Source organism: Psammomys obesus, unplaced genomic scaffold (genome assembly GCF_907164565.1).
Source record: "Psammomys obesus unplaced genomic scaffold, mPsaObe1.curated_primary_1811, whole genome shotgun sequence".
Lineage (NCBI taxonomy): Eukaryota > Metazoa > Chordata > Mammalia > Rodentia > Muridae > Psammomys > Psammomys obesus.
Genome location: NW_026592666.1, coordinates 8674709 through 8696363, shown reverse-complemented (window position 1 = coordinate 8696363; position 21655 = coordinate 8674709). Strand labels below are relative to the sequence as shown.

The 21655-nt window shown below is 38.3% G+C and overlaps 1 protein-coding gene across 10 annotated transcripts in view; it reads left to right on the top strand.

Moving 5' to 3' along the window:
- Positions 1-21655, top strand: part of Synj1 (synaptojanin 1) — an 80242-nt gene that overhangs the window by 41389 nt on the left and 17198 nt on the right. For 5 of the 10 annotated variants that reach the window (XM_055614955.1, XM_055614962.1, XM_055614961.1 and 2 more), the window contains exons 13-23: positions 1463-1486; positions 3743-3934; positions 5342-5426; positions 10052-10192; positions 10298-10490; positions 10739-10897; positions 13492-13648; positions 14156-14273; positions 14368-14583; positions 17293-17371; positions 19663-19825. In XM_055614955.1, coding sequence (XP_055470930.1) covers positions 1463-1486; positions 3743-3934; positions 5342-5426; positions 10052-10192; positions 10298-10490; positions 10739-10897; positions 13492-13648; positions 14156-14273; positions 14368-14583; positions 17293-17371; positions 19663-19825 — 1527 coding nt within the window. The remainder of the gene's footprint in view (positions 1-1462; positions 1487-3742; positions 3935-5341; positions 5427-10051; positions 10193-10297; positions 10491-10738; positions 10898-13491; positions 13649-14155; positions 14274-14367; positions 14584-17292; positions 17372-19662; positions 19826-21655) is intronic. The other 5 variants (XM_055614956.1, XM_055614957.1, XM_055614963.1 and 2 more) reach the window with 1 other exon arrangement.

The following is a 21655-nucleotide window of genomic DNA, read 5'->3' as shown; positions in this document are numbered from 1 at the left end:
AACACGCACTCCACACAGGACATTTTCTGTATCCAGAAATGTCATCTTGAGACTGACCTTACAGGAGATCATAGCTTGTCAGATTTCTCCTGTGAAGGCCATTCATTACAAGCAGCTCCTCCAGAATGTATAAATAGGCTTGGGGGATGGGGCCTACTCAAAACTCTTAAAATTAAAAAAAAAAAAAAAAAGTCTGACACTTACTACATCTTTGAACTTCAGACTTCTTCCTGGCTTTCAGAAGTAAGACTGACTGATTTCTGTTTTGTCACCTCTTTCCACCTGTGCCTACTCTGATGTGGAGGCATTAATAAGCAACAATTGAAAGTAAGTGTGTGAAGGAAAAGGACAAGCAAAGACGCTCAGTAACTCTCTAAGCTAAGCATCAGGTGTCTAGTTCCTTGCACATCTCTCCATGTGTAATATGCCTCTCAAAAGTAGTCAGCTCTACTGCCATGCTTGTTCTGAGACTGAGAGAGAACTTGCTCCAGTGTGGTGATACATTAGGTAATGATGTGAACATGATGCCAATTTTGCATGAGCTTATGCGTGATTTTGCTGGCAAGCAACATTAGGCAAATGCAAAAAAACTACCCAACAGAACCAGTATGGGTACAGATATATAAAACGTGCATAGCCATATGTCCATACCATAAACATCTTCCCTTCTGTAGTTCAATATGTGTTTTGAGCCATAACCACTCACATCTGATGTTTCATCTTCTCATCCATTTTCTGATAGCACTTTTGCTACAGTTGCTATGCCCCTCTGATGGCCATTTCTATAAGCCAACTTCATATTTTTTAAATACCTAGTGCCTTACTATTGTATAGTCATGCATTTCATAGCCATTTAACATATATAGTACTATGCTGCTTTTAAAATTAGGTTCCTGTCTTCTTTGATGTGTCACTTTTGAAGTTTTTATGTGTGAAGCCCAACCCCATTTTTCCCATAAGCCTTTACAGCCATGGGAATTTGCATACTGCAGTTCATGTTTTTTAGGATGCACTTGTCTTATTATAACTAAACTTGAAGCACTTATCGATTGGTGAGTCCCAGAAAAAGAATATTAAAAGTTATGTGTTACGATACTCCATTCCATGTCTTTGGTGTCCATTAGCCTCTTAGATTTTCATGCTCACACTCTCTCACACACATACAAACATACACATGTATACACACACACACACACACACACACACACGAGCATCTGGAAGAGGACGACTTTCACATTGTGAAGCAGTGGACATCATTGAGTCAGTACAGGATTTCCTCAGATACATGGGTTTGTATCAGTTACTGTTATTGCTGTTATAGTGTCAAAAGCAAATTCAAGTTGTCAACTTGAAAGAAATAAGTAAGGCCATCTCAGGATGTTTTTAAGGTAACACAATAGGTTTTAAATGTAACTTGTTGATTTACTAATGATTCTTTGTTTTCTTCTTGATGCATCCGTAGTTTCTGAACAGACATTACAGTCAGGTACAGTATAGAAAAATCAATGTATAAATAAAAGCAACCTTTTCTTTATTTTTCTAAAGCTGATGTTGTACACACAGATGTAATTTTACCTTCACGTTACAGGATAAATTAATATTTTTTTTTTACTCAGTTTTCAGAAAGTAAGTACTTTATTCCGGAAGAAATATACAGGATTCTTTCTCTTCTTGAATCATAGGCATATTCCAATGAGAGATACTTCAGCTAGATTAAACCTCACTTTATATTTGCTTGAGCATTGTCATTTTTAGATCTTTGTCTTCATAGGCTGCAGGAAAGGGTCTGAACATGACTGTCTTGCATTGATTCAGATACCATCCATGCTGTTTATAAGTACTCAGCACTGCCTTTCACAGAAGTTGCTGGCTCATTCCCTTACTTTGTGGATGATTTTTTTTTTTTTCAATAACTGCAGACCTGCACTAAAATAAGATCTGAAACCTTTTCACTTTAAACAGCAGCATTGGTTCCCCAAGTTAGAGCAGGCACATTGATAGTACTTAAAATGGCTCCTCTTTTCCTTGCCATCTCATCTCTTTATTCTCTGTAGGTTTTATCTTTAAAGGTGAATCTGTAGCAAACAGGACAAAGTACAAGTATTGCAAGAAATTTAGCTGAAAATCAATACCTTTTCTTCCTTTCCTATGACATTTTGCCTGATTACCAGTATGGCTCTTCTGAGAAACTATTGCTGTTTTGTTTTAAAGGAAAGTGGGGGAGGGAACACTTGGTTGTGCTGTGGGTTATGTAATGAGCACCATTTCTGTAGGGTATGGTGTTTAGACAGACATTTGTAGTTTTAGCAGACTCATTTCTGTAAACACATGAAGATGCCAACATGGTAAGAATAAACTAGACTTATACTTTACCTTCTCATTCTATTTGTGAAGTGAGCTGACCTTATTAATTCAAACTACACAGCAGCCTGGTTTTGTTCACATGGCGTTACTGTTTTTGCTCAATTCTGTAAGCTATGCAGTCACAGAATTGACATCTTGACATCGAGTGGATTTTTATTGCTGTCTTCATAGTAACAGTGACAATGACTTTAGAATCCAGTGATGTCCATCATAATTTAACAGACTGGTTTTTGCTGGTTGTTGTCAGCTTTCTGTTGTCTGTACTGAGGACAGAGCAGATGATCTGCTTTTGTTAGCACCCAGTCACTGCTGTTGACAATTAAACCAAACAGGAAGGTTAGAAATGTGTGTGTGTGTATATATGTATATATGCTCTTAAGAAAATGAAGATATGGTTATCATTCAAATAATCTCCAGTTCCCAGACAGCTCCCAGGTCAAAAATACTTTTCATGACACTAATATGTCACTGATCTTTCCCAATCTCAGGTGCTCAGGACACTGCTAGTTTTGAATATCATAAATTAATAAATAGCATAGTAAAATGAGGTTATTTTGTAAAATATGAAAGATTATATTAAAATAAGCAAAGGAGGACAGTGGGTTCTGAAAGGCATTGTGCAGTTTTAGCCAGGGGCAGAGGGGCCTTTTTGAAATTAAAGAGCTGAAGGATAAAGGGAAGAGTGTTATAGGCTGTGGGAACTGCAGGCTGAATGCTATGTAATAGATGCAAGCCTGCTAAGCAGGCCTGTGGCTGGGTGGTGAGTGAACGGAGAGGGGCTGAAGATGAGGACAGAGAAACCAGAGACCCCTTCAGGACACTACTAAGCACTTGAGCTCCTCTCAGTGAGATGGGAAGCATTCAGTAGTGATTTCATTCCAGCATCTCATTTTCTTCCCTAATGCTCATTTTTGTGAGGGAGTCATTGTTCATCAAGCCCCACCTGTCAGTAATTTGAATCCTAAATTTGTATGTTTTAAAGTGTTTTTGTTTAGGGGGAAATGAAATTTATGTTTTTACCAGCCTCTTAATAAAATTTTAAGTCAGTTGCTATATTGCTAAAAAAATACAGCTTTTAAGTTTTATGTATTATAAACCAGCATACCATTGAACTAGAACGGTTCCTCTTGCATGCTTTATGTTTCTACAGTCATTCTGAAATAGTTTTTATGTCCAGTCTTTAATTTCATTTATTCAGTGTGGTTAATGCCTTCGGCTGGGCTTGGCATTTAAGGCTGATCTCTTCCTGTGCCTGCGCATGCGTTTTATTTGTGCTTGTGACAGTAATTGTGTATTCCAGATACCATCTGCTGATGAAAAATACTTTTACAAATGGTTTACTGCAGCTAACATTCTCTTGAATTTTATTTTTAATTAGCATCTTCCAAAGTCTTAAAGAACATGTGTGAGAATTTCTACAAGTATTCAAAACCCAAGAAGATTCGAGTATGTGTTGGAACCTGGAATGTGAACGGTGGAAAGCAGTTCCGCAGCATAGCATTTAAGAACCAGACACTCACGGACTGGCTTCTTGATGCTCCCAAGTTAGCTGGCATCCAGGAGTTTCAAGGTTGGATTTTTATTTCAGGGGTTTAATTAAAGTCTTGACTGGAATGTGACACTTCACAGTTTGGAAAAGAAACTCAAGCTTCTTTTAGTAGTTTAAAAGCCAACATTTCTCAAGTCTGATAAAAAGCTTACTTCACTCTTTATTTTTAGATATTTTCTACTTAGTTAAAAAGAAAGATGGTAGAGCTGGGTATGGTGGTTTATATCTAATTCCAGCACTCCAGAGACTGAGACAGGAGGATTTCTTTAATTTCTTGGGAAGCCTGGACTACATAGTAAAACTTTGTTTTACATAGTAAAAGTTTGTTTTGGTTCATAAAACAAAACAAACAGAAGCAGAAGTCCTTTTTCTTTCTTTTTTGGCCAATTGTTTCTCAGGAAATTGGGATGGAGACATCTTTGAAGGCAGCCACATATATAAGAAAAAAAAAAAAAACTACTTCCGTTTTTATTTGAGTAGACATGAACCAAGATTATTTTGTAGTTGATCATTTGTACTCTATTATTTAAGCCCAGGATGGCTCATTTTCCAGGGTAGGTTGTGAGAAGTCTTATAGAAATTATGGTAACTTGGTTGTGAAAGCGGCCTGGAGAGCTAAATTCTGTTGTAGAATCTCTGCGGCACCTGCACAGATGCGGGGCACATAAGCCCACACAGGTACACACACAAAATAAGTTAAAAAAAAAAAAAAAACTTGGTTGTTCATTGCGGATATTCTGCCACCGAGCTATTGATAGCAGAAGTGTCCAACATTGTAATAGTAATTAGAGTCAGGAACTTAAGAATCCACTTAACCTTTCCTTAAAAATATTCTGTTATTACCAGCATTATGCATAAAGGTGCTATGTATGGGAAAGTTTGCTAAATAGAAACTTTCCTTTCTTAGTAATTTTTATTCAATCACATCTTATCTTTTGGAATTTCTTTCAAACATTTTGTTAAAATTGAGCCATTTTCAGTTATATTAATCCAAGTTGGAAAAGAGGGATAATAATAGAATGATTAATAATAATAAAAACAGCATGATAGGTTTTTTTTCACATACTTAATTCTTGTAGCAGACAGAATAATTCTTTTAACTCTGCAGATTTGATTCATTTTCACCTTTGAGAAGTGGCTGTTTCTCTCTTGTTAGTGGCACAAATTTTAAGTTGGTTTCAAGTGATTTATTTAATTTTTAAGGATTTTCAGAATAATCTTAAAGAGACTTAAGTTTAAAGTAATGTAGCTCACTGATGAATTTTTATTCTTTTTAATTTTTTTTTAAATTTTTACTGTTAATATAAATTTGCTTAAATTCAAAACACACAAAAAAGATTTCTATGTGATCTGGGGCTGTCATGTGATCTGGGTAAGGTCATTTGAGCAGTGCTATATTTAAAGATATTTTTGAATGCTTAATTGTAGATAAAAGAAGTAAACCAACTGATATATTTGCAATTGGCTTTGAAGAAATGGTGGAGTTGAATGCTGGGAACATTGTGAATGCAAGGTAAGCTAGCTTGATAGCAGCACTGGGAGACAGTAAATGAGTTGTCATTACAAAGTTGACATTGAGAAGTATGTGGAAAGGTACTTTTTAAATTGTAAATAGCAGTTCTCAATATTTTTGATAGGAATCTTTCTAAAATTAAAGTGTTAATTTTTATATTAGAAGTTAAGACTGAAAAATTATAAGCAGTTATTTTAAAATAATAGGAACTGGCAAGATGGCTTTTCACCAAACCTGATGACCTGACTCTGGAACCAACATAAAAAGTAGAAGGTGAAGCCAGCTCTGGCTTTGACTCAGATGTGCACTGAGGTGTGCATAGCCATGCACACACACGCACATGTGCACACACACACAAATAACTTTTAAAATAAGCACAGGAACAATAGAGACCCTAGCACAGCTAACATAAATGGTTTTTCCTTCTTCTTAACATTTCTAATCAGAAGTTTACTGGGAAGCATGTTTTACAGTTTTTACAAGTTGCTTTAATGTGTCTAGTAAGAAAGCTGGATTCTTACATATATTTCATGGACTTCTGTATTGTGCTGCAGTGTTGAAAGGAGTGAATTATGTGAAGAAAAAACACATTTTAATAACTTTTCTAGAGAATGTCTTCTCTGACAGGTACTATATCAAAACTTAACAAATGGTAGTGCCTCTTAAAGATTATTTGAAAATGGAATCTGAAACCTTGTTAGTGAGCTTTTAAAAAACAGATTTGTTTGTATGTGTATGACTGTTTTACCTGTGTGTATATAAGTGTACCACGTGCAGGCTCCTGCCGAGGTCAGAAGAGGGCCTCAGGTTCTCATAAAACTGGAGTTCCAAATGGTTGTGAGGCAGCATGCTGGGTGCTGGAAGCTGAGCGTGGTTGCCCTGCAGAAGTAGCCAGTGCTGGGAACTGCTGAGCACAGCCAGCGCTGATTAGTGAGCTACTTGTGCTTTCTCTTTAAAATTAATAGTTTATTCACTTGGTAGCCCAGCTGTAGTCCCCTCCCTTGTTCCCTCCCAATCCCACCGTCCCTCCTTTATCTCCTCCCATGTCCCTCTCCAAACCCTCCTCCCCTTCCCTCTGACCCTTAGCCTATCAGGTCTCATCAGGAGTGGCTACACTGTCTTCCTCTGTGGCCTGGTAAGGTGGCTCCCCCCTCAGGGGGAGGTGATCAAAGAGCAGGCCAATCAGTTCATGTCAGAGACAGTCCCTGTTCCCATTACTATGGAGGCCACTTGGAGACTGAGCTGTCATGGGCTTCATCTGTACAGGGGTCTTAGGTTATCTCCATGCATGGTCCTTGGCTGGAGAACAACAGAACCAAAAAATCTGGGCTCTTTGTGCTTTTATTGCACTAAATGTGTTAAGTCTTTTACCTTGGCATAGTCCTTTTTTTTTTTTCTTTTTGGTTTTTTGGGACAGGGTTTGTCTGTGTAGCCTTGGCTGTCCTGGACTAACTTTGTAGACCAGACTTGCCTTGAACTTGCAGAGATCTGCTTGCCTCTGCCTCCCAAGTGCTGAGATTAAAGGTGTGTGCCACCATTGCCCGGCATTGCAAACACTTTTGTAACAAGTCATTCTAACCAATTATATCTCAAAAACAGTCTGTATAGAAAACTCAGATAATAAAGTGGACCGCCCATTGTAAAAGGCTTTCATTCATCATCACTGTAAGAAATACAGAAAGGTAACTGAAGCCTCGCGGCATTGGGTTGCGTCAGTAGCTCCTGGAGAGTGTTGGCGTGGGAGGGAAATGGCTGCTCCTCGGTGGTCAGTGCACAACAGTGAGGGGTATATTGACTTCTAGGGTAGTTTGTGTTCTAACTCGGGTGAAATCATTAACATTTCCACGAAGTATAGTTTTGAAAACGTCACTCAACACAAAGGACGTGTATTACACTGGGAAAATAGTAGTAACTCTGTTCCTTTAGGAAATGTTCCAAGAACTTCTCCAGACCTCACGGGAGTACTGCTAATCTAAAGCCGTATAACAGATTCAAAGTATATGAGCAAAATGGAATCTTTGGTACCCTATTTTTTAAAAAGTGTGCTTGCTTTTAAAGGTGAGCAGTTGCCCATCTTTTGTGAGATTTTAAGAGATTTCAGAAGGAAATTGTGGACTGAAATGTAGTGTAGTCATCAGTCTTGCAAACAGCAATTATTTTCTTAGTTGAAGTAAGTAATAGTTTAATTAAGGAAACAGAAAAGAAATCTGTCTTAAGTCGCTTATTTTGCTATTGGAATATCTTTCTTGAAAGTACATACTCTTCGGGTCCCTGATACTAAAGAAATTCATTCATTGTTTTCCTAAATAAAGGAAATCTTTCCTAAAGACTTTTCTTTAATAAAGTGGTGGGTTTTCTTTTTACATTTCTTTAACCAGCATCTATTGATCATGTTACTCTAAATGGTAAAGATATATCTGAACGAGTAAAAAGGACAAACATCCTTGTCTGCATGGAGATTGTCTTCTATTGAGAATATACAGACAGTGCTAGGAAGTTTAATAAATAGGTGGCAGAGCATGTTAGAAATGTGCTAAATAAGGTGGAGTCTGTGGAAGTGGGGGGGGGGAGTCGAAGCAGGGTAGGGTTCATTGTAGAGATAACTTGAGGAGTGACCTGAAGAAAATGATCTTCCAGAATCTGCATCACAGTTTTGGCAATACTGTTGGAGAGTTTTATTTGGAGACAGTATGGCACATGATCTAAGTGAGGTGGCTGTAAGGTTTTATTCTTGCTTAGTATTTATGTGACCTGGAATAACAAGAAGAACAAAAACCATTTTTCTCCCAATTGGAGGCTCTGAGGTTCAAACTCAGTACTTTGAAAACACAAAAACCAAAGAAACATTTACCCTGCCTTTGTTCTGTGACTGCATTGCAGGATAACTGAGTAGTTGATCAGTTCTTTCTGAAGCTTAGTTACAATTGCCTGTGTTGTACTGTTCCAAAATGAACATTTTACAGCTATTAATTAGTAATAGATCTGTACACTGACCATCAGTAAGTGATGTTGATTGATATTCCCAGAAGAACAGTCATGAGCAACTCTACAAAGAGTGTGTTAGCCCAATTTTGGCCAAAAGAAATACACAGATAAAACTGAGCTTGTTGCTTAATCAAGTTGCTTTACTAGTCATCGTAAAGGACAAAATGAGTTATGCAGGGACAAGCTGAGACACCATAAGAACACATTAGCCAGATGTAGACTGCTGACATTTTACAGGCAAGTGGTCTGGTTCTTGTTTTTGTAATTTCCATTATGCATGTGAATTGACAAGGAGGGTGGGGGACCATTGAGACTAAGAGAGTTAATAGACGTGGCCAGTAACACACGCTGAAACCATTGGCCTCTTCTAAGAAACAAATCAATTGCAAGAAGACTTTTATTTTTAGGAAATAAGGGAAGTTTAAATACTAATTTAAACTTAGTATTTAGTATGCATATTGGGTGATAGTAAGGGTGTTGTAATGATGGTACTGTGGTTAAATGTGGTTAAATCCTTTTAACTAAGGATAAAAATGTCCATTGTATTAAAGACACAATTATCATGAGTGAAATGCTACATGTCTTAGATTTGCTCTAAAATATCCCATATTTACAAGAAAGAGGGCAAGAAGGAGGAAGAGAGATTTTGAAGCTAAATTCTGGTATATGATGACTTACTTTACCAATTTTAGGCTTTTTAATTTTTTCATAATAAATTATTTAAAAGAAAAAAAATTTAATTAAAAAAGAATAGTTTAGGGGAATCTCCTGTTGCTCTTCCAGAGGACCAGTATTGAGTTCCCAGCACCCAAAAAGGGGGGCTCACAACAGCCTGTAACTCTGTCTCCAGGTTTTCTTTGTCCTCCTCAGATACCTACACATACCTGACATGCACTTACACACATACACCCACCCACACACACACACACAGTTTGTAAATAAACAAAACTTAAATTCATGAAAATAAGAAAACTAGGGGATGAGATAAGGTGATATGTAGAAGTATGTTTCTTCATTAGCCTAATAAGACTTGAAACTAAAGTGCTATCCAAGTCACCTCATGTCATTTAGTAAGTCATTTGCCTTTGGTTTTTGTTGCTGTTTGGTTTTGTTTTGTTTTTCTGTTTTCCGAGACGAGTTTTTTCTGTGTAGCCTTGGCTGTCCTGGACTCACTTTGTACACCAGGCTAATATCGAATTCAGAGATCTGCCTCTGCCTCCCGGAGTGCTGGGATTACAGGCGTGCACCATATTACTTCTGAACTCCTTGGTTTCTTGGTAGGCTTTTTATTTTAGCATTACTTGTTTATTTGTGTGTGTTTGTGTGTATGAAGGCACACATGTGCAGTGGTGTGCATGCAGAGGTCAGAGGATAACTTCAGAGGTCAGTTCTCTCCTTCCCCAATGGTCGTGGGGATTGAGCGCAGGTTGTCAGGCTTGCAGTGACACCTTTATGTGGTGTGCTATCTCACTAAACCTATATCTCCTTTTGGAGGAGCTGTAGATGTTTGAAATGCTGTATTATTTTTGCTAAGCTGTAAGTTTTTCTTTTTAAAGGGAACAAAAAACAGTTTGCATGAAATTTTCTCCTTTTTAAGAAATCGGTGTCTTCCTAAAGATTCCTCTTTAATACTTTGGTAGCACAACAAACCAGAAGCTGTGGGCAGTGGAGCTGCAGAAGACCATCTCCAGAGACAACAAGTACGTTCTGCTGGCTTCAGAGCAGTTGGTGGGTGTCTGCCTGTTCGTTTTTATCAGACCACAACATGCTCCTTTTATCAGGTCAGTAACAGACACTCTCCTGTGGCACTTCTCACTAAATGACAAGAAATGTCCTAGAGTGTGCAATGTCATCTCTTCCATTTATTCGTTCTTTCTGTTTTAAAGGGATGTTGCAGTTGATACTGTGAAGACTGGGATGGGAGGTGCAACTGGAAATAAGGGAGCAGTTGCAATTCGAATGCTCTTCCATACTACCAGCCTTTGCTTTGTCTGTAGCCACTTTGCTGCAGGGCAGTCACAAGTCAAAGAGAGAAATGAAGATTTTGTAGAAATAGCACGAAAATTGAGTTTTCCTATGGTAAGCTTCTGCTGTTTATTCTTTAAGATAAACCTTTGAAATGTATATTTCAATTTATATTTTCTGCCAGCAGTTTCGAAGATTTAAAGCAGTTTTGAGAAATGTCAACAGTACTCATCTACTTTGTCTTGTTACTATTGGGCTCACAAAAACAGTGTTGATAGTGGCAAGCATATCTGAAGCAAAGAAACAGTGGGAAGCACATTGAAATAGTATTTTGAACTTCAAATGCCATCTCATGTTTCCAGGGAAGGATGCTGTTTTCCCATGACTATGTATTTTGGTGTGGTGATTTCAACTATCGAATTGATCTTCCTAATGAAGAGGTTAAAGAGCTCATAAGACAGCAAAATTGGGATTCTCTTATAGCTGGAGACCAACTCATCAATCAGAAAAATGCAGGGCAGGTAAATACATACTGATAAGATAATTGTGTTACAAAGGGACCTTTTGAATGCACTTGCAGCACTTACAGAAAACTCAGGTTCAGTGCCCAGCAGCACACATTGGGCAGCTCACAACCACCTGTAACTCCAGGTCCAGTGTCCTTTTCTGGCCTTTGCCGGCACCGGCACATTACACGGTGCACACAGAGACATAAAAAGGCATAAAAAGATGCACGGAAAGAAAAAGAGATATGTTTGTTTTTCTTCAGATAGAGAGAAGGAAAAGAAGAGAATTTGGGGGACAGGGAGATGGGAAGGGAGTTAAAGAACTTGCCGTGCAATCCTGGAGATCTAAGTCTGATCTTCAGAACCTACACAGAAAGCCCAGGTGAGAGCCCTGGTGTGGAGTGGGCACCTGCGATCCTCAGGAAGGGAGGCCGGCACAAGAGGGCCAGCCAATTGCCAGAAGCTCGTGGACCAGCCAGCCCGGAGTAAAACCGCAGAATCCAGATACATCCCGCCTCATTGAGATAGAGGGCAAGAACAACTCCAAAAAGTTGTCCTCTGACCTCCACATGTGGACTGTGGCACATATTCCTCATTCAACATACTCACACATAAAATTATAAATATACACATAGTAAACAACAGTTGTAAAAGGATATGAATTTTGACAATTAAACATTTTCTTATTCCATTTCTGTATTTACTGGGAGCTGCTTATGCATATCCGTAGGTAAACATACAGAATTATACTTTCTTGAAAGAGGAAAGAAAAATAAGGGGAAGAGAAGATTTAAAAAAATTATAATTCTTTCTAGGAAAGAATGCATATATTGTGTGTGTGTGTGTGTTTATATATTTATATACAATTTTAAACAGAAGACATAATTTTAGGTGATGATGATAATGTGGAATCTCAGTTTAAACAGAAGTGATTGGAGCTCCTGGTAACCTGGTATACTGTCTAGCTTGGATTCTTATACCTTGGTGACTACTTCAGCTTTGCAGATGACAGCTCCATTATTTGAGAGTATATCAGGCTAGATGATTCCCAAATACCATCTTCTACTTTTTTTTTTTTTAAGATAGGGCAAGACTGGGGATTGAACCTAGGTCCTAATGCTTTCAAAGCAAGTGCTCTACTTCTAAACTACAATCCCAGTTTTCCATAGAGTTCTGAATATCTCATAAAGCAGGGTGGTTTTCCTTATTTATGTTTTAAATTTTCATTATTGGACAGTTAAGTGATAGGGAAAAGGTTACATTTTAGGTCTGTGGGTTTTTGCTTATTTAAAAAATTTTTGTTAGTGTTCACTGAATAGATATTTTATATGAGCTTATCCAGCACATAAATGTAAAAATATAGGACTAGGGAGATGGAGCCAAAGCCCAATTCTGGCCTCCATGAACACTAGCACACATATGCAAAGACAAACACACAGAAAACAAATTCATGTCAGCTCAGTTCCCAGCACAGCAGACATGGGTTACTCTCAGTCTTGGTCAGAGAAGCTACTCCTTGTAGTATTAGTTGTCAGTGGAGAGACACATAACTGCCAGAGTGCTGCAAATAAGACACTGAATGCTCAGCCCTTAGCCAGTGATCCATATTAACCACCACCAGCTTCCAGGGACCATCTCAGAAGATGAGGAAGAAAGAGATGGAAGGACAGCAGATGAGGGGAGTGCTGTGACACGTGGCTATGGCAGTCATGACCGTAGCAGCTGTAGCACCTGCTTAACACCTAAGACGACGAGGCTAGGGGAACAGGGACTATTTCTAACAGGGACTCAATGGCTGGCTCTCTGACCTCCCCACCCCCCAAGGGAGGAGCAGTCCTGCTAGGCCACAGAGGAGGGCTTTGCAGCCAGTCCTGAAGATACCTGATAAAACAGGATCAGATGAAAGGGGAGGAGGTCCCCCCTATCAGTGGACTTGGAAAGGGGCAGGGTGGAGATGAGGGAGGGAGGGTGGGATTGGGAGGGAATGAGGGAGCGGGACACGGCTGGGGTACATAGTTAATAAAATGAAACTGATAAAAAAAATTAAATTAAATTTAAAAAAGTTAATAATAAAAAAAAAAGACTAGGCTAGCTAGAATTGCAGCTGGATGATCTCTAGGCCCCACCCATTCTGGGGGAGCGTTTGGCAGTTGATAGTTGGTGGGGGAGGGAGAATCATTTTTCTAAGGGTGGGGCCACTGGTAAGTTTTTTTATGCTCAAGTACAGTGGCTCTCAACCTGTGTGTCAGGACACCTTTAAGAGTCACATATCAAATAAATAAAAATAAAAAGTTACGTATCAGATATTTACATGATGACTTATAACAGGAGCAACAAAATAATTTTATGGCTGGCAGTCACCACAAGATAAGGAACTGTGTTAAAGGGTCTTAGCATTAGAAGGGTTGAGAGCTGCTCTAATGGATGTATAGCACTAATTGGATTTAATGAGTTATCAAAAAAGATGACATGATACTGTAGAGAATGGGGGAGGGTTGAAGGGGAGAAACAGAGGGTGAATATGATCATGTTTTATTGCATATGTGGATTCTCAAAAAATTACAATTTAAGTAAAAACATATTTTGAAATAACTTTGTTTTTATTTTAGATTTTTAGAGGATTTTTAGAGGGAAAAGTAACATTTGCTCCAACCTATAAATATGACTTGTTTTCTGAAGACTATGACACCAGTGAGAAGTGCCGTACCCCTGCGTGGACAGACCGTGTCCTCTGGAGGAGGAGGAAGTGGCCTTTTGACAGATCAGGTTAGGAGTGGACTTTTTATTTAGGGAAATTAATGTGAGTTTCTGAGAAGGAAGAAAGCAGTGATAAATATTAAGCAACAACCAGGGCTTTTTTTATACAAACGTTACCTAGCATAAAACAAACACTTTAAAAATATTTTGTGTACGTGTTTTAGTGACATAATTTCATGTAAAGTGAAGAAACATTTTGTAGAATTTCTGATTGCAGTCCTAAAATTGTTGTTTTTGAATGACCACTTAGCTATTAAACTTCTATGAAACATTGTTTAGTCCCAGGCCTTAAGTAATGTCAGAAGTAAGCAACATACTAATTCTTCCCAAGGAAAAATAAGATAACTTGACCAGATATATATATTTCTAGTTTAAAGATGTCTAGGCTGCCTGTTTCCAGGCTTTTGGCATTTTAGCCTCAGACTGTTGTAAGGTTCTAAAGGAAGTAGGCACTTATTCATGTCAGATGTCCTACACAAGTGGCTTCTCTCAGATTCTCTTTTATTCTGATTTCAGCTGAAGATTTAGATCTTCTGAATGCTAGTTTTCAAGATGAAAGCAAAATCCTTTATACATGGACCCCTGGCACCTTGCTGCACTATGGGAGAGCTGAGCTGAAGACGTCTGACCATAGGTTTAAACAGTTTTTCTAATGATGCTTGAAGTTTGTTAGAAATAAGTCCCTTTAGAAATATTCCTAATACAGCTACCTTGCTTTGTGCCTTAAGGCCCGTCGTTGCCCTGATTGATATAGATATCTTTGAAGTTGAAGCTGAAGAGAGACAAAAAATTTATAAAGAAGTCATTGCAGTCCAGGGTCCACCAGATGGCACAGTGCTGGTCTCAATCAAAAGTTCTGCACAAGAAAATACTTTTTTTGATGATGCTTTGATTGATGAGCTTCTGCAGCAGTTTGCACACTTTGGGGAAGTTATACTCATAAGGTGAGTGAGGGGTCTGCAACCAGAGTGCATATAAGCAGTAGTTTCTACACTGGAAAGCCTTATGTACTGACCGACTAGTGTGTAAGAATGACATGCCCAAACTAAAGAGCCATACTTAGGATGTTATTCAAGAACTCGTGGGTTTTGAAGTTAAGTTCTCTACTTGGAAAACTTAAAGTGAATAATGAAACTTTTACATGAACAATTGAAGACAAAGATTTGAGCTCAGGAATGACTTCTGCAAGATTTCCTCTACAGAGGAGCAATGTAGCAAGCTCTGTGTGAGAGTGAAGCTGTGGATGGCAATTTTAGTGTTTTAAGGAGAGAAAAGTAAAGGGAGCAGGCTTGATGGTGTACACCCACCAGTACTCCAGGGTCCAAGAGGCTGAGGCAAGGGGATCATGAGTTCAAGGCACTACATAGAAAGTGTGTAAATAATTGCCTTTAAATAAGTAAATAACCTAGAGGGATTTTTTTTTCTCTGAGCTGAAGAAATCTGGTGTTTAAGGTCATTATAAATGGTAAATGTTCAGTTTCCAGACAGCAGAAACATGGTAAGTAGTAGGAGCTATCTGTTTGAGTCTTGGGTCCCTGTATTTACAAAACTATATGCCTCTTATTTTAACAGTGTTTTTTTTGTCTTCTTTCACATGTACAACTGTTGTGAGAAATTGAATTTCATGTGTGTCTTTTAATTCCATCTGGAAATGAGTGGTACATAATTACTTTGTATGGTATTCATGTGCTTTTTAGGGTGTGTTTTATTTGTACTCGTTGGGCAAACCTCTATACAAGGCAGTATAGAAATGCAGAGGAGAACTTAGGCATGGTGTGTGCTTATTATCTTTGTGGAATGTCATCATAGTGGCTTTGTCTCCATAGGATGCGGATGGGGTGGTTTCTGTAGAGTGGAAGTAAGCCTGAGACACAGCAGGTCCTTTCAGGGAGCAGAGGCTGAGCAAATGGAAAAAAATGTGTTTAGACTTACCTCAGATCCTTGTTTTTTCTTTTGTTTTTTTTTTACACCCCCCCCCCCCCACGCTCAAGTGTTTGAGAGCAGTCTCTTTTAAATCTTCAAAATGGTATAAAATTTGATCCTGAAAGATCAGTGAACAGAGGCACAACCTGGCCTGGGATCCATGTGAGGGTGGAAGAAGAGAGCCACCTTTACAGAGCTGTCTTCTGAGCTCGACTCACATGCCCTGGCGATGATGAATTAATTCTTTTCTAAAAGACTTAAAAACTTAAGGCTCTAGAAAGTACACTGTAAAATCTCCCAGATTTACTGATGACAGTAAACCTTGCAAGTATAGAAATGTTAGGCCACCGGAAACATCTGTGAACTATGTGTGAGTGGGCAGCAAGTAGCTTCATGAGCAAATGTAAAATACAGCTTTGAGCTGGAAGACTCCAAATTATATAAGAAAGAGGCTGGTAAAAGAGAAGGGACTTGTGTCCTTTTTAACTCACTGGGTTCTTCCTAGTTCAGAACTGAAGCTAAAAGCTTTCCTCAGAATACTGTCAACATTAGGGAGAATATTGATGAGAAACTCGCTGTTACTGTGCTCTAAAGCCATGGGTATCTGGACAGTAAGGATGTTCTGACAGCAGGGATAATACCAAGTTGATAAACAAAAGCAGACAGTAAAGAAGATGTGAAGGCTACAGCTGTGACCACAGTGCCACTACCAAAGAACAAACGACATTTGGAGCTCAGGGTAGGGATACCCAAGAACACTCTTACAGAGGGCATCCTCCATGGCCAGCCATTTGGTAGTACTTAGGGAAGAATGCCATCCTGTGTACTGACAGTGCTCTTGTAACTTAATAATTTCATGCCAGAGAAGCTGAGTCAGTTGTCATTGTGATGTCTAAGTGATTATAAGGTGTATACATGGGATACATGGCTTCAGTAGAGCACAGTAATTTGGCTCACTTTTACTTGGTCCTTCTTCTCTTTCTTTTCTTCTCTTTCTTCTTTCTTTCTTTCTTTCTTTCTTTCTCTTTCTCTCGCTTTCTTTCTCTCTCTCTTTTTCTTTTTCTTTCTCTTTTTCTTTTTCTCTTTCTCTCATTCTTAAAATCCATAATCTTTTAGAATCTGGGCATGAGAAAGAAAGGTTTTTCTCCATACAGTAGGGGAGATTCAGTTTGTGAAATTGCTTCTGTAAATCAGACAGATGAGCATTTTTTTCTTTGATTATAAATATCATTATATAATCAGTGACTCTTCAAAATGTGTCCTTTGTTTCTTTGGCGAGGTGGGGGATAGTGAGGTAGGGCAGTGGGGTTTTGTTTCCAGGATATAAACAAACACCCTAACCTGAAGCTCCTTGTGACCAAGTTGGGTTGTTTGGGGTTTCCTTCCCATTAATAGTCCCTATTATCTTTCTTAATCAAAGAAAATGGCCTTTGGGAAAGTCACTGAAACAGTGGAAAGACATAGTGCCTAACTGCAGAGTGGGTAGATGTGACTTCCAGCATGAGGGACACCTTCAGTGAGGCCCTTTCTCCTGCCTCTGTTCCTAACAATAAAGGAAGCAATCTAGCAGGGCTGTGTGGGAAGAACACCCTCCTCTAAGTACCAGTCCAGTGGCCATCATGTGTTCTTCTTTGCCCCAACTGTTCATTCGTGACTAGAGAGTGAGCTAGTTATGTCTATATAATTATGAACTAATTATATTCTTATGTATCACTTTTCTTTCTCTTAAGATTCGTAGAAGATAAAATGTGGGTAACATTTTTGGAGGGAAGCTCTGCCTTGAATGTTCTGAGCCTAAATGGTAAAGAGGTAAGATAGATTTGGTAATTCTAAACCATTTGAAATATGTCTGAAGATTTTATTTTTACAGACATGCAAATTGACTATCTAAATGTATTTTTTTCAGTTAAGGAAAACAGAAGACTGAACTGTGTGAAGGTTAAGGTTATTTAATATTTTTATTTAGTTGACCCTTTTATTAGTTTTCTGCCTAATGTAAGGTTTTTTTACTTTTCCCTTAAGAGATATTAACCATTGACAGAAACGAAAAGGAAAACATGTTCCTGCCTAATTTGATTTCTATAATATTTATGCAAATAATATTTATGCAAAATATTATAACATTTAAAATGAGAGTAGATATTCCAGCTCCTCTACATTGTTATCAAGTGTAGAACATGCTTTATTTCCAAGAGCACAGGGCAGAAGGAACAAAAGGCCCTCCTCATTCCCAGGGAGTTACCTCCCAGGTGGCTAAGGGAAGCCTTTGGTGTCAGGTGCCCTGTTTCAGCATGGATACATAATTTCCACAGAGAGCAAACATACTGCATTGCAGCATTTTCAGATTTAACCATTGGGGATGTTTCCAGTCTGTGATTTGAAATGTCACTGGTAGGGAACTTTCACTGCTGACCTGGAGTAATATTTCTTTCTGTGAAATGCTGCTTCTGTCAGTTTTTATGAATCTGTTTTTCTTTTCTAGCTAAATCCTACATTGCTAAGTATATGATCTGTAGACAAAAGTAGACTGAATTCTAGGTTCCATTTCTCCAACAGTGAGCAACTCTGTCAGGACAGCCTTTCTTGTCATTTCACCTTTGCTTCCTTGAAAAAAAAAATTGTTTTTTCATGTGTGTATTGCTTGAGCTTTGTTTGAATGCAGTACTAATATATTCATATCAAAATGAATCAGAAAAAGCAAAAAATGTCAGATAATATTTAGTTGACCCTTTTGGAAGTTACACATTTCTAAACCTCTAATGTATTGCCTTTAATTAATTTAACCCTAAGCTTTTCAGGAATTATCCCATTTCAGAGAAAAATATGAAACATCTAGGCATGGTAACACTCACCTGTGATGCCAGCTCTTGGGAGGCTGAGGCAGGGGCCTCACTGTGAACTGTAGGTCAGCCTAGGCTACACAGTAAGACTGTGTTTAAAAATAAACAGAAACAAAACAAATACACACACACAGATTTTTTAAAGTGTTTTTTTTTAAAATATATTTGGTAAATATAAATCTGTGCAATACATAGGAAAATGATGAATTGATTTTAATACTTGGGCCTGATAAGCAAGTAAGGGATTTAAGAACCTGATGTCAAAAAGTTCAGTTGCTGTTAGACAAGCCGTTCAAGTGAGGAGCTTCTGACCTCTGTGCCTTCAGGGAGTCTTGAGAGCAATAATACTTTGAGCTTTGGAATCTACTCACAGAATCGCCAACTGTGTATTGACCATAGCTACACAGGTCATTTATAAATATTTCCTTCTGAGGAACTCTTCAAATAAAAGAAAGTTGAAACTGTATGAAGGAGCTTGTAACTAGGAAGCTGTTCCGTTGTATGTTTTGGATTTTAAGTGAGAGCTTTTCTTGTATATCATCTCCATGTCCTTGACGAACAATCTTATAACCAACAACAAATTTTTTGAAGAGTTTAAAAAAATATAACAATGATTTTTAGACAATAAGACTTGATTATAACATGTTGGTGTTTTATTAAATCATAATTAGATAGAAGTGTATTAAAATGTATAAATGTATTTTAAACATAAAGCACAAGCCAAGGCCGTGCTTTATGTGCTTTACATGTTGCAGCCATTCTAGTTCAAAAACAGTTAATTTTTGTAGACGATTCAAAATAATCTTCACACAACATTCTCCCAACATTTGAAATGCTAAAGCCATAAGTTAGCACATAGCATACAGTGGGGCAGTTCTCAGGGCCATTATGCCAAGGGAGAGAGGACCAGACAAGAGCAAGTACATGCGTGAGGCCTTCTGTCTCCTCTATGGTTGTTTCAGTGTAGGAACAGGTATTTAATGTATGGATCCAAACCAAAATCACATACCAGATTATCAGTGCTTTGTATTTGGTCAGGAAGAGATACTGGCTAGAGTAAAGGAATAATCCTAACCACTTTTATTTGGCATCATAAGTTCTAACCTGCACATGGGAAATTTTTAGTATATGTGGAAGATTTTATTTTGACTAGAATTAAACTGTTGGTGCCACTGCATAGTGTAACATAGGCACCCTTCCCCCACAATAGTTTTCATGTTAATAAATTTTTCTTCTGTATCTTTTTTTTTAATCAACTAGTTATTAAATCGGACTATAACAATTACTTTAAAAAGTCCAGACTGGATTAAAAATTTGGAAGAAGAGATGAGTTTAGAGAAAATCAGTGTCACGTTGCCCTCGTCAACAAGCTCCACCCTGCTTGGTGAAGACGCAGAGGTTGCAGCAGACTTTGACATGGAAGGTTTGTATGTTGAGCAGTTGTATTCTGCATTCTAGAAAAGTTTGTCTCAGCACCAACAACTTAGAATCCCACGTTCTCTCTCTCCTGGAACACAGTACTAATAATGGTTTGTTTCATAGAGTATGTTTATCGATTACATGACACTTGGTAATTTATGTGCTATTTTGTCATTATAGTAAATTCATTTGCATATTTTAGTTTATATTATATGATAAAAACACAGATTGGTATTTTGAGTGTGCCAGTTTGTGCTTATAATTATAGTTAAGTTCCAAATGATTCTTCTTACTGCCAAAATGAGTTTATAATAATTACAAAAGAAGATATGTTCCAAGGGAAATTTGAAAGAGTCCTAGTGGCTAGCAACACATTAATATGGAACTGAACCCATGTATATAAATAGCTACTTCAATTGAAATTTTGGGGCAAATTGTCTGAGAATTGTAGTTTTCTTAAACATTATTTGAAAGTACATTTGCTTCCTAATGTTTTATATGTGAGCATAGTTTCGCTAAGATATAGCTCTGTGATAAAGTGAATGTTTAGTGTGTCTAAGGCCCTGGGTTCTATCACCAGCTTTCCCAGAAATGAATACCTGACTCTGCACTGCTAGATAGCACATTTAAGTTAAGTGTCTTTTAGGATAATCACTAGCTTTTATATTGGTCATTTGCTTGATCCACACTATTGTACTTTTTGTGTCCTAGGTTGTTGGTTCCTGTCCTTTCTAGTTTTGACCATATCCCTGACAGAAACAAGTTACAGACAGGATTTCTTTTGTGGGGTGGGGGAGTTCATGGTTCCAGAGGTTCAGTCCTTGTTGATTGGTCCATATACTTGGAGGAACCTTATGGAGGTGGAACAGATGGGGGAAGCTGGGCTTAGCAGACAAGAGACAAAGAAGAATGGAAAGTGTGTAAGAGGAGGCCAGGGCAGAAGTAGACCCCAGAGACAAACTCCTACTGACCTAGTTCCTCCCACTAGGTCTACATTCTACTTTTTACCACTTTGCAATACTGTCATTACCTCATGCATTCACTGGGGTGTTAGTCAATTCATTGTGTCAGAGTTCTCATTGACTTAATCACCTCTGGGTGCTCTCACAAACACTTCCAGAAATGGGCTCCACTGAACTAGCTGTGGAGGCCATCAGGTTAAATAAAAATTAACCATCGTAGAGGTGCATGCAGGCGCTGCAAATTCTATGACCATGATCTTTTTTGGTTCCTTCTAGAACTCACTCTTTTTTTTATTAATATTTTTATTTTTAAATAATTTTATACATTCACTTGTATCCCAGCTGAAGCCCACTCCCTCTTTCCTGTAGCCCACTCCCTCTTTCCCTCCCAATCCTCCCCTCCCTCCCTCATCTCCTCCCTGCCCCCTTCCGAGTCCACTGAGAGGGGGTGTCCTCCTCTCCTTCCATCTGGCCCTAGCTTATCAGGTATCTTCAGGATGGTTGCAATGTCCTTATCTGTTTAGCCCCTTGATTTAAAAAACAAAACAAAACTACAAACTTTCCCATGGACAATCACAGTAAGGAATATCACAGTAACGAATAGTTGGGCAATAGTCCATGGGAAAGTTTGTAGTTTTGTTTTGTTTTGTTTTGTTTTTTTAAATCAAGGGGCTAAAGAGATGGCTCAGTGGTTAAGAGTACTGGCTGCTCTTGTAGAGTACCTAGATTTGGTTCTCAATACCCACATGGTGAATCTGTAACTCCAGTTTCAGGGCATCTAACACCCTCTTCTGGCCTTTTCAGTCACTGAATTCTTGTTATACACACACACACACACACACACACACACACACACACACACACACACACAC